Source organism: Pseudorasbora parva, chromosome 21 (assembly GCF_024679245.1).
Source record: "Pseudorasbora parva isolate DD20220531a chromosome 21, ASM2467924v1, whole genome shotgun sequence".
NCBI classification, from domain to species: domain Eukaryota; kingdom Metazoa; phylum Chordata; class Actinopteri; order Cypriniformes; family Gobionidae; genus Pseudorasbora; species Pseudorasbora parva.
Genome location: NC_090192.1, coordinates 12268768 through 12282738, shown reverse-complemented (window position 1 = coordinate 12282738; position 13971 = coordinate 12268768). Strand labels below are relative to the sequence as shown.

General features: G+C 37.2%; 1 protein-coding gene across 6 annotated transcripts in view; it reads left to right on the top strand.

Annotated features, from left to right (window-relative positions):
- The window catches only part of plekha1b (pleckstrin homology domain containing, family A (phosphoinositide binding specific) member 1b), a 99103-nt gene extending 85412 nt beyond the window's left edge, over positions 1-13691 (top strand). For 2 of the 6 annotated variants that reach the window (XM_067429123.1, XM_067429122.1), the window contains exon 12: positions 11035-13691. In XM_067429123.1, the coding sequence (XP_067285224.1) occupies positions 11035-11337 (303 nt within the window). In that variant the 3' untranslated portion in view covers positions 11338-13691. Of the gene's footprint in view, positions 1-3023; positions 3095-10732 lie in introns of all 6 variants that reach the window. The other 4 variants (XM_067429124.1, XM_067429125.1, XM_067429126.1 and 1 more) reach the window with 4 other exon arrangements.
- The last annotated feature ends 280 nt before the right edge of the window (positions 13692-13971 follow it).

Genomic DNA, 13971 nt, shown 5'->3' with positions numbered 1-13971 from the left:
TACAATCAATCCTGGATATTCTTAAACCCTGGGTTAATGTCCTTATTTGCATATTTGTGTCAGTGTCACTGATTGGAAGAATGCAGCATTGGATACATTTATATAAAGGCTGTAGTATTGTGCATCCTCATATTATATATTGCCATGTTTCATTGGTTTTGTTTTATCTGGGCTTTTCAGACTATAAAGGTAAGAATTAAATGGTCGCTTCAATCCAGTTTTCTTGTTCCAGTCACTATTTTACATTTTTCCCCTCAAACACTGACACTGTTTATACAACTTGCAGTGTTTTTGTGGCTGTCCAAAGCACGTGGATATATGTAATTGGCTGTCGGTTGCTAAGCATCTAGTCGCATAATTCAAACACTGCATCGTTTCACAATGTAAAATTTTGGTACCACAGTGTGGGGTTAACACTGGCTGTTGTGGGGTGGGGTGGGGGGGTTATTACTTGATAAATAATAATAATATTAATAATAATAAAGGAATTAAAGAATTAAAGGATTAAAGGGAATTTTAAGGAATAAATGAGGAAGGTAAAATAAGGTCTAGGTCTAATTGTAGTAATTGATTTAAACTGTGCAATAACAAATAACACTTGAACATGCACACACATTCACTCTTATTTGTATGTCTAATATGTCGAAAACATGAATGTTTCTTGTAGCATTAATTTAAAATCTTAAAAAAGTTGTCTAATACATACATCTACTTACTAGTCTAGAAATCTATCACCCTAGCGGCAGCAAATCTAATCTGCCGCGATTGTCGTCTAGCAACTCTCAATACACTTCTGAGCTGTAAAAACCAAACTCTGGTCAGGCCAATCACATCGTGTATAGAGTCGGTGGGCAGGGCTTTAAGACCAAATAGAATACATTCAGAATACATTCATTACCATAATGACGGATTTGCGCTTGCGTGTTACTAGTAAACTCAGAAGCTGGCGAACGGCGGTCTTTCGAATCAGCTTTGACCGCGACTCTGGAAGACTTTGAGTTAAAGGGTTAGTTCACCCAAAAATTAAATTTCTTTAGTTAATAACTCACCCCGATGTTGTTCCACACCCGTAAGACCTCTTTTCATCCTTGAAACACAGTTTAAGATATTTTAGATTTAGTCCGAGGGCTTTCTGTCCTTTGAATGTAAGTGTATGTCCTCTTGCTGTCCACGAAGACTCTTTTGAAGCGTCGACAATACATTTTGGTCCAAAAATAACAAAAAATATGACTTTATTCAGCATTGTCTTCTCCACCATGTTCCTCAAATAAAGATTCAAACGGTCATGAATCATGATTAGGATCGCTTGGCAAACTGCTGAAATCACGTGACATTGGCAATACGAATCACGAATCAATACGCTGGTTCATAACCGTTTGAATTTTTATTTGAGGTTTGAAAACAAATGCGGAAGAGAAGACAATGCTGAATAAAGTCGTATTTTTTGTTATTTTTGGAGCCAAAATGTATTGTCGACGCTTCAAAAGAGTCTAGCTAACCAACTGATGTCACATATGGACAACTTTGATGATGTTTTCATTACCTTCTGGACCTTCATCTTCGGAACAGTTTAAGATATTTTATATTTAGTCAGAGTGTATGAAAGTGTATTTACACTATACTGTCCATGTCCAGAAAGGTAATAAAAACATCCTCAAAGTAGTCCATATGTGACATCAGTTAGTTAATTAGAATCTCTTGAAGCATCGAAAATAAATTTTGGTCCAAAAATAACAAAAACTACGACTTTATTCAGCATTGTCTTCTCTTCCGCGTTTGTTTTCAAACCTCAAATAAAGATTTAAACTGTTATGAATTGATTCGTGATTGATTATTAGCGTATTGATTCATGATTCGGATCGCGTGTCAAACTGCTGAAATCACGTGACATTGGCGATCCGAATCATGAATCAATACGCTAATAAATCAATCACGAATCAATTCATAACAGTTTAAATCTTTATTTGAGGTTTGAAAACAAACGCGGAAGAGAAGACAATGCTGAATAAAGTCGTAGTTTTTGTGATTTTTGGACCAAAATGTATTTTCGATGCTTCAAGAGATTCTAATTAACTAACTGATGTCACAGATGGACTGATGATGTTTTTATTACCTTTCTGGACATGGACAGTATAGTGTGCATACACTTGGATACGCTCTCTGACTAAATATAAAATATCTTAAACTGTGTTCTGAAGATGGAACGTCTTACGGGAGGTCTTACGGGTGTAGAACGACATTAGGGTGAGTCATTAATGACATAAATTTCATTTTTGGGTAAACTAACCCATTAAGCTTTTCTCTGATAAAAGAACGGCACTGGAGTCATTCTTAAAAAGGGAAGATGTGTTCAGAGTTTTGCCGACCAGATACAGCGAAAGTTTAATCTATCAACTAGCTCCGCTTCACCTTCGTTGCTCTGTTTGGTTGTAGCGCTATCCTATCGCATTCAGAGGGAGTTTGAAAGACAACCGTTTATCCCGCCCCTCGGATTGAGCCCTGTCAATGGTGAGTTTCCAGACCAAATATCTTGATGTGGGTCTGGCTTGTCAGGCTATCTACTTACATCTTTCCGCAAAATCTTGTTGTGTTTTGACAGTGACAGTAAGACCCACCTTCTTTGATTTGATTGGCCATCTCGATCATTTTGACATTTACAAGCATTTAGATCAGCCTTAAAATATAAGTGTTAAAACTTTTTGTCATCCTAGCAACAAACAGCTTTATTCATTCTACTCTAAAATAATAAGATAAGAAAAAACATATTCTATAATTATTTCTTTTTTTGTATTCATAGCTCAGAAAAAATGTGGGTCTGGGGAGGTAGGGACTCCCTAATCTCTGCCAATGGTAAAAAGCCGTGCTAACCCCACTTTTAAATTAAATGTGTGAAACGTTCCTTTACCCAGGGTTAAAAACTGTGTCTATAATGACAACATACTGGGGTTAAGTTCCAGTGTGAAAAGCCCTTTTGTCTCTTTTTCTGCCGTTTCCGTGCCTAATGAATGTGCGCTGTGTTGCAGATGCGTCAGGCCAGACGGCTCTCAAACCCTTGTATACAGAGGTATACATCCTGCAATGGTGAATGCAGCACGTATGTGTTGAGATCAAACCTCTCGCACTTTGTCCCTGTTTGTTTGCACTCAGCCCCCTGCTTAGAGTTTAGAGGCTTTGTAGACCTTTAACTAGATCTGAGCAGGGTAGAGCTGCCTCACCTAAACAATCCATCCCCGCAGACAAACCGCACTAAAACCAGCCATATCTTGCTAGAGTGACCTTTTGACATCCATCATCCCATTTACTCTTTTAATATACCTTTGAAACATCCATACTAAACTAAATCTCATTACTCATCTCACCAACAGTTCTCTCTGGGGCTCAGTAATGCAAATATTTCATAACTGTGATTTACAGAGGTTTGTTTAGAAAGCAGGCAGGTTATTTTAGGCTGCTGACACTTTAAGACCGAATAGAATATATTGCATCCAAAATATTGACACACATCTGATTTTTTTATGAACGTTTTACATTCGATTAAAGGGTTAATGAACTGGCTTTTATTTTATTTTTTGTACTATTGTCTAAGTACAACTTGACGTTTGCGTGGTTTTTACATTCAAGAACATCATAATGAATAATGTTTTTATGGGGGTGTGCCGTATTGAAGACTTGGAAAAAAACACCCATTGCTACGATTGGATAACAGTTTTGCATATTAAAATGAGCTTTAGCTTCCCAGTCATTACACGTGAGGAATTGTTTAAAAAACGTCCAATATTGAGAAACAGCAACCGGAATAATGCGCCCACAGGGCCTGCAAAATGTCTCTATCAAACAAACAAATTGATTCATCTCACATCCACCCGCAATTAATTGGAATGTTATTTTTTATTACTTGGCCGGCCCGATCGGTGGATATAACTGCGAACCGTGCATAACACACAGCATTTCACTATTTGAGATTGTGAGCCCTGGCCCATACATGTTCGAGTCTGATCATGAATCGCAGGAGAATGAACCAACGAAACCTCAAAAACAAAGCCTGTGACAGCGTGGAAGTTATGTTTTGTAAGGCATGTACATAATCGGTAGATATCAAACGTAACAGTGCAATACAATCACATATAAAAAAAACGTTTTTTTCACATAATTGTGTTGCTTCATTCCTTTCAGATCCAGAAGCCACAGCATTGTTTTTTAATCTCATTCTGTCTGCAAATCCATTCTCTTGATTGAAATGAAGCAAACAAATGCACGTCTTCTCGACTTGAGCTGGGTCTTGCTCCCGACGTGAGCTGAGATGCATTTTGGAATCCGAAGGAAGATTAAACATGCCATAAGCTTTATTGCTTAGAATTTCGATCCAGTTTTTTCGATCACATAGGCCTGTTATTTAACTAACATGCCAGGCACGAATCAGTGGGCAGGACTACAGAAGGTGTTTGTCTTCTTCGGTTAAGGTGGCATTTCACTACTCTCTGACTTCACGGGTATGAACATTCACAGATCAATCTTTGCTGAGCCAGCTGTCAAAAAAAGCTTTTCTTTGACTAACAAGGAAGGTTTTAGCTCTGAAACTTACAGGATATTCTTATATTATCATGACCTTTTATATATCAAATGTTGATATCTTGAGAAAGTGGATTTCTCAATTCATGACCCCTTTAAGACATAACTGACTGTGTTTATTATGATACTCGCCAAGACAGCTATTTTGCCATCATTTTATTTGTATTGTTCAAGAGTAAAAAGAGTAGTTGTGCACTCTGTGTGAACGCTATGGATAAAGCATCACATATGCCTCACACCAGATGCGTTCTCAAGTTCAAAGCGCCAAACATTGAATCATTGAAACACTGAATCTTTTCACCATACAGGCCAAAAGTTCACTACGAGAATGAAAAACGTAGCGTCGATGTGTTTTGCTGTAAAATCTTCGCGAACAGGAAGGAAATGATCTCTCCATAAGTACAGACTTTATTAAATACACAAACATTTTAATGTTGAAAAATGTCTATACACACTTTTGCAGCCTAGGGTGAAGTCATTATGTAGATACATTACCAAGGATTTGAGATAAATTATGTCATTTAATGGAAAACTATGCGAGTGGTGCTCTGAGGCACAGCAGGATTTTGAAAAGCTGCATTTGTGCACCCCTTTTATTCTTAATCATCATCATTTGCAACTAACTTTAATAATCTACGTTAATGCCTTAAAAATGTTCCACACATCGAAATCAATGCTTCATTCAACAGGAGGCGATATGAAAGCAGCTAATTTAATTTTAGGGTGGAACCCGGGGGTGGCCAATCAGATGTCAGGGGACACCCCGGGCAACCCTCTGGCTTCACCACTGGATATCACAGTGATGCCTGAAAACAATATTTGAATCATAACATTTCCCAGCACAGCTGATCAATATTTACTAGTGTGTCTGTCCACACTGATTGATAAGAACATTTATTTTAAATAAATGTAACATTTATTTGTTTTTCATGGCAAATCAGCAATGAACCAGAACCAGAAAAAAGTGCATAGCAATGTAGGAGTGACACTCTAAAATATCAAGAATGCAAAACAGACACAACCAACCCTAGCCCACCCACCCCAACACACACACACACACACACACACACACACACACACACACACACACACACATATATAGTGCGACTATAACACAGAGCACATTTTTGCAAATGTGTGAAACAAAATCAATAATTTAGCCACAATGCAGTAAAAAACAAAACAAAAACAAGGAAGAGGTTACACTAATACATCAAGAGTTCAGAACAGACACTCAGACACACACACATGTAAACACACTAACAGACACACACACAAACCACAATAATACGCATACAAATAAGCTGGTATGGCTGTTATTAATGTGGTAAAATTGAGCCAAAAGTTTCAAATAAGAGGTTAAAATCAGATCTATTATGCGGTGATAAAACATACCTGTTCATTTTTGTTTATTTTTTATTGAATTTTGATGTTATATTTTAAAAATGTTCTCCTCTGTGCTCAGGTTTGAGTGTAGTAAAATTAATGCAAAAACTGATATTCAAATCAACATAAAAAAGTAAAATAAAAAAAAATCTAAACCTTGACAAAAAGTAGTCTTTGAGAATGTGTAAGTATAAATCCAAATCCACAACTTAATGAAAATAAGTATTTGTGTCTAAAAACACTAAAGAATTTATAAGCCACTTTATATGAGTTATAAAGGATATATAGGAACCATATATCATAACAGGGCATTACATCCGTTTTTCTTTATTTACTGCCACCAGAGGGCAATAACTACCTTCAAAAATGTTTTATTTTGAAAGCCCTGTCTCTATTTTAACATGGAATACTGTTTTAATTTAAAAATATATAATAATAATATATATATATATATATATATATATATATATATATATATATATATATATATATATATATATATATATATATATATATATATATATTTTCAATGGGGAAAAATAGCTAATAAAAATTGTATAAATATTGAATATTATCACAAAATACCCTCCAAATTCTAAATAATAATCCAAAAATATTATTGAATTAAAATAAATGTCATTGGTTTCCTGGGGGTGGGGGTGGGAGCTACATTTTAAGGCTTCGTTCACTTCGGTCACTTTTAACCGGGAAGAGGACAAGTGTGACCGTCAAACGAAGAGGACCAGAGTGTACGTGATGTATCAAATAGTTTGAAAATGTTGACCCATGCAGGTCTTTTGTCAGGGTGGTTTAAAGTTTTTACTTGTAACCCTATCCCACACACACAGGAACAAATTGTTCGTATTTCTTCGTTCTGAAGGTTCTGATATGTAGTATGCAGTTGGTAAGTTTAGGTCTTTGGTTATTTGGCTAGACTGGCCAAATATTCATAATCATTAGCAACATTTCTTCATCATATACAGTACTGTACAGTACATTATCTTCAACATATATATCAAATCTATATTGTATTGTATTCATTATATTTAACCCTAACCAACATTTAAATTTACTTCTATTTACTTACATTTAACAATCCATTTCATAACCTCACCTGCTTTTACTTTAAAAATGTTTTAATGTTTGATGTTACAGGGACTATGTTTTGGAATATCAAAATTGTAATACTAGTGAAAAGAGTTACAAGTTTGTTTAACTAAACTGCAATGCATGTTGTGAATTCCACAGAGGTGATACGGGAGACTGTAACTAACACATTTTATGAAGAACCAAGTTCATAAACACACATTTTAGATGAATCAGCCAGCAAAACAAACAAAAATGGATTGGGTGCACCTTTTTAAGGAAAATTCAGCAAAACATTCTGTCATAATTTGGGCACCCTAATTTTGTTGATTTGAATATGCATGAACTTAACTTAAGAGAGCAAGTTATGCAGGTTTGGAGTGACAAAGGATGAATTAATTATGACAGAATTTTAATTTCTGACTAAGCTATCCCTTGTGAAAAAGAAGTGTATTTGATTGTTTTGGGAGTGCACTTATGAAATATGAAAGAAATATTAAATGAAGTGCACTTAAAGTGAGTACACTTTCATGGGTAAAACTTTATTTTACAATGTCATTGTTACATATGTTACATGCAATTACTATAGTAATAACTATAAATTATGCATAATTACATGCAACTAATCCTAAACCAAACCCTAATCCTAACTCTATAGTAAGTGCATGTACTTAATATTACTCAGTACTTAAATGTATGATTATAGTGTAAAATGACACCTTAAAATAAAGTGTTACCCTTTCATGACTATATTTCTAAAAGAAACGACTTTTTTTGAAAACAGGCTCATTTTCCAACTCCCTCATTTTTGAATCCATTCAGCTGATCTCTGTATCTGGCGGTAGCACTTTTAGCATATCTTAGCATAGATCATTGAATCTGATTAGACCGTTAGCATCACACAAAATGACCAAAAACTTTCAATATTTTTCCTATTTAAAACTTGACTCTTCTGTATTTATATCGTGTACTAAAACAGACGGAAAGTAAAAAGTTCAGGTTTTCTAGGCCGATATGGCTAAGAACTATTCTCTCATTCCTGCATAATAATCAAGCAACTTTGCTGCCGTACCATGGGTGCCGCAGACGCTATGATATTACGCAGCACCTGGAAATAGTCCCAAGCACGCTCCCTGTGTAAGCAGTTCATTATTGAGGAATGAGAGGAATCTAGGGATTCCTCTCTGGAGAAGCGTTCAGTTTTTCATTCAGAATGGGAGCCGTCAGCCTGATTGGTTTATTGAACGCAATACACAACCGTGACTCATTAAAGGGATCCCATGGTGTTGAGACTTGTATGGCTTAATATAACATAAATGATGTCTCTTACTGAATTATGTGGTAGAAAACCCATGAAAGATCTACGTTATTTAAAAAATCAATTTTATATTTGGACCATGGGCGGCGCCATTTTGTTTGCGTTCTATGTTGATGACGTAGAGTGGTTGAACTCCTCAATCAGCTGGCATTACCCGTTGCTATTTTTACCACAACGCAACTCGAAAATTGTTTCAGAGTTAAACAAAACAAATGAATTGCTTTGTAATTGTACTTAAAACACACTCAAACATACATGTGCACACAAACTCACCTACACAAGTCACAAACAGATCGGCGGGCGCGCACACACACACACCTGACTGCTCTGTCTCAATCGCATGCATCATCACCAAAACATCCTGCCTCTCTTCCTCACGTTACTTTATCCCATCGTCCTACCTAGATGTTTCCCTCTGCTGGTCACATTAGGCATTATATTTAATCTACTATCAACAGTCTATCTAGGGAACAGGATGTGTTGAACAGGATATCAACACAGGGAATAGATTGAGGGTTATGTATGCGCGCGCAGTGCGTGCGTGTGTGTGTGTGTGTGTTCGCGCCGATCTGTTGGGGTGTGTGTGTGTTCGCGCCGATCTGTTGGGGTGTGTGTGTTCGCGCCGATCTGTTGGGGTGTGTGTGAGAGTCTGTGTGAGAGAGAGAGTTTGTGTGCACATGTATGTTTGGGTGCGTGAAGTCGGACAGCTGTTTGTAAATCGGCTTTACTCGTTATTGCGGTGGAACGTGAGACTGAATGACTGCACTCGAACATGTCCACTATGGTGTCGGACAACACTACAAATGGCCGTCCCTTCAAATAATGCCCTATTTAAGGGTATAGGGTCGATTTCAGATTCAGCCCCTGTCGTGGAGACTGAGCAGCCCAACATCTCGATTGAGACAGAGCCTGTCGTGTGCGCGCCCGCCGATCTGTTTGTGACTTGTGTAGGTGAGTTTGTGTGCACATGTATGTTTGAGTGTGTTTTAAGTATAATTACAAAGGAATTCATTGGTTTTGTTTAACTCTGAAACAATTTTCGAGTTGCGTTGTGGTAAAAATAGCTACGGGTAATGCCAGCTGATTGAGGAGTTCAACCACTCTACGTCATCAACCTAGAACGCAAACAAAATGGCGCCGCCCATGGTCCAAATATAAAATCGATTTTTAAAATAACGTAGATCTTTCATGGGTTTTCTACTACATAATTCAGTAAGAGACATCATTTATGTTATATTAAGCCATACAAGTCTCCACAACAGGGGATCCCTTTAAGAGACTAGGTACAACTGTTTTAGATCGTGTCGGGCGTGCTGACCGTTTTTTCCATTGATGAACTAGCAAAAGTGGATTCGGACACGCCCTAAGGGCACCTGCGCCATGCGCTTCAGACCATGCACTCAGATCATTAAAATAGGGCCCTTCATTACACATTACTTTTAAAAGGTGAACTTTTCAATAATGTCAAGTAAGTACATTGTAAATCGTTATGTTGTAATAATCTTTTTTCATGTTTTAAAGAAGTAGGCTACACTTATTTTGATGCGTTACAAAGCATATGTAAAGTACTTAGGTCGTAATTTTAACTGCAGTGTTATTTGATATAAGTTTTTTTATTTTATTAAAATAAATACTAAATTGCAACTTCAGCTTTGCAAATGCGTAGCTACAAATCTATGTAAAAACATGACATATTATCATATTGTCTTAATATGAATTATTATTATTTTTACCATAATTGCCTGTCAGATCCTGAAATCATATTTCAAAGACAAAAGAAGTAATTATAAAATTACTACATACAAAAATGTGCGTAAGTTCAAAAAAGGACTCTTAAGTTATACGAGTATAACTATTATACATTTTCATTACATTTCATTTTATTAATTCTAAAAAGCATTTAAGCAGTTGTCTGAAAATATTACATTCAGTTTCTTTTCAATTATATGATTTCCGTAAGTTCTCTTTTTAAAACATACCAAAGTGTACTTCTTTTTCACAAGGGATTCTTTTAATGTCAAGGCCTGTTCACACCAGCACAAATGTGCATCACGACGTTTCAATCCTATTTTTGCTATCTGTTCATGTCAATGTGAAACAAACAGCAGATGGGCTGAATGAAAACGCAAATTCACTATGCATGCAAATGTTCCTGTCAATCTTAACAGACGCATGAACAACTGTTCATTCAAATAAAAATGCAAACATTCGTCTTGGTCTAAACAGACATTTATTTTCGAACTAAAAAACGATGGAAGAGGAATACCATCTCCTCAATGCTTTTTTATCTGCCTAATGTAGAATCCTTGTCCTGTCTGTGCCTCCTTCTAATGCCGTTTAAGCTGATGTCCACTTCTCATTCTCTCCTTTCAGAGATTAGATGTGACACTGAGACACTAACAATCCAAAAACAAGCCCTTCTTCTGCACTACCAGCTGTCCTGTTCCTGCTATATCCCAGAATGATCTACAGTCTGCCATTTCACTGCCACTGTTTGCTGATGTGACCCATGTCCTAAAATGTTCTAAACTTCCTGCTGTGCCTTCCTGCTTCACCTGCACCTTGTTCTTGACTCTTTGCTCCGTCTTCCCTCTCTACTAAAGCAGTTTTCTCTGACGTGGCAATTGCTGCATTCTAGCCATGCTGTTTCTGTAACCGTTACTCAATCTCTGCAGGAGCAACCTGAACCCACCTCCATCTTCTACTACAGTGAACCGTGTCTCCCAGTTCCTCGCTCTCCCCTCCCCACCGAACTCCACTACCCAGAATGCCGTTCCCCCTCGGGCCCTCAGCATGGCGTGGGAGGGGCCAGACCTGAACAGCCTGCCGCCCGGGGCCCGGGCACGCCTGTCGCTTCAGGAGTCGCCCCAAATCTTCAAGTAAATGCTGATGACTCGTCGCCATGGCAACGGAGAAGCGACGTAACGCAGCCTCCGGATGGCCCTAAAGATAAAGGCCGGAATGTTACCAAAGTGTAACAATGTAATTGGTATATTACACACACATATTACAACAAATTATTAACGTCAAAAGCAGAACAGGGCCTCAGGATGAATGTGAATCGAGCCCATTGCATCGTGGGATATGGAGGACTATGGAATTTGGAGTTTCCCATGGTCATTCTCAAGCCTTTCAGAAGAACTGTACACTATAACCTAGATTCATCAACTAGACCGTTTGTTTAATAGTCTATATGTAACATGTATTAATCACTTTTTATTGCCAAAGTGTGAACAGCTTGAAACGAAATGTAACAAACAAGACTTCCCCGACTTCCCAGGTTGTCTATGAGAGCCTGTAGACTAAACACATCCACATCACTAGGGAAATAGAACTTTGCTGTGAGTATTTCAGGGCACTGAATCCCATTCAGTGTCTTGTACAACATGACATCATGACTTTGCGTAAACATACACGCCCCTTTTCAAAGCCAAGTGGCGTGTTATCTATACGCACTTTGAGCTATCCGCGTGTATGTTTATGGCGTGTGATTCCGCGTGTATGTCTACGCCTAAACAAACCATCATATCCATGTGTATGTCTACGCCATGTGATTCCGCCAACCTGATCTCAAAGAATTAATATTTATAGCCTAATTTTATATTTTGGAGCAACTAACTCCACTCCTACCCTAAACTTACCAACTCTCAACAATATAAAACACGTAACAGGCAAATAAGTGTACAGTCACATGTATTTATTGCAAAAACGGACCAAAAAACTGTATAAAATGAACTCATGTTGCATTCCAAGTCTTCTGATGTCATACGATATCTTCATGTGAAGAACAGAGTTGATCTTAATGTTTTAGTCGTTGAAATGATGATCGCGCTCCTTTTTGAACAGAACACGCATGCACTCGTTCATATTTCTGATTCAAATGATACACACAAGTTTAGAATGACTCGATCGGTCACGAGACACACGAGAGCCAATGGCATTTTACAATCAAAGCTAAAGTAATGACGCATTTGGTCACGAGACACACGACAGCCAATGCTGTCAAAGCTGACGTGACGTTTCTTCTGGCGGCAATATTTGAAATGTATTTTTAATCTTTGGCGGATGGACTCAATGTTCTGATCACTTTTGGGGGTTTTCTTCACACAAATCAATCGTTTGGCCTCGGAATACTTGGAATAGTTGTACTCTCTGAATAAATTGTTATATCCTGTTTTTTTATAATGCATAAATAGGTAGGTTTAGGGAAGGGATTGAGTTACGCGTTTAAAATGTGTCTGAATATGTGTGTGTGTGTGTGTACACAAGGTAAATGGATGTATAGATATACTAAATTATGTTTTTTTGAAAATGTAAAAATGCAGAATGTTTCCTGTGATGGGTAGGTTTAGGTGTGTGTGTGATGGGTAGGTTTAGGGGCTGTGTGTGTGTGATGGGTAGGTTTAGGGGTAGGGACAGTGTAGGGGGATAGAATGAAACGGCGTTGATAAACACGCTAAAAAGTGATTATGCGTCTTCATAGCACGCCAAAATTGCATGCGAATTGGCGTGTCATACATACGCCATTTCATGAGATCAGTCTGGTCTTGTATGTTACGTGCGCATAAGTGCGGACATGAGCAATAAGTTGCTGGCTGCAGTTCAGTTAAAGGGGACATATCATGCCCCTTTTCACAAGATTGAATATAAATCTGGTGTCCCCAGAATCTGTCTGAAAGTGTCGGCTCAAAATACCCTGAAATATGTTATTCTAACTTGTCAAATTTGCCCCAATTTGGGTGTGAGCAAAAACACGTCGTTTTTGTGTGTCCCTTTAAATGCAAATGAGCTGCTGCAGGCGTCAATGTACAGTCAAGAATGTGGATGTTCAGTACAAGGCTATATGGTTTAAACTGGAAAACTATATTGTTTAAATAATGTATTTATTTTTTCAAATGTAATAAAAATAACTTAATTATAATATTATTTATTATATTATGATTTAATAATTTTTTCCAGTATTGACCAAATCAGACTGATACTGATAAATGAATAAAAAAAAGGCTATCTATTGCTAATATCATGGCCGAGAAAGGCCGCTCATTATCCTGCATCCTAGGATCAACATGTCATAAGTTCTGGTTGGTTTTGTTTGAGTTATCCTAGTTGAGTTATTCTTTTACATCCTTTTTGTTGGGGTACAAGTTTAGGCTTTTTCCCTATAGTAACATATTCCTTCTTGATAGGTCATTGATCCTTGCTCTTGTGTTTATTGTCAATTGAATTGCATTTTCTGTTTTGAATGCTTTATGTATGAATTGAATTGGACTTTGTGGTAGTGTTTGACCGAAACAACATAGAAATAGCTTTTCCATAATGCTGTAGAGAATGTGCTTGTATTTCAGTGTAACATACTGCCGCTCTTAAGCTGAGTTAAAGCTCTCTTTTAAGTGGCACTTTTGTTTAGCAGTTGCATGTGAACGCATGACTGTATATTTCTACACCGAGAAACACTCCAGAGATGTTTGATACCAGTTAGGCAAAAAGATTTAATTTGTTAATATTGGTTTATGTATTACACAGGCTATCATGAACGCTAACACAATCGAGATGAATTAATTAATAAATCTTTCAAATATATTTATAAATGCTGAGGATTTTGCATTGCTAGT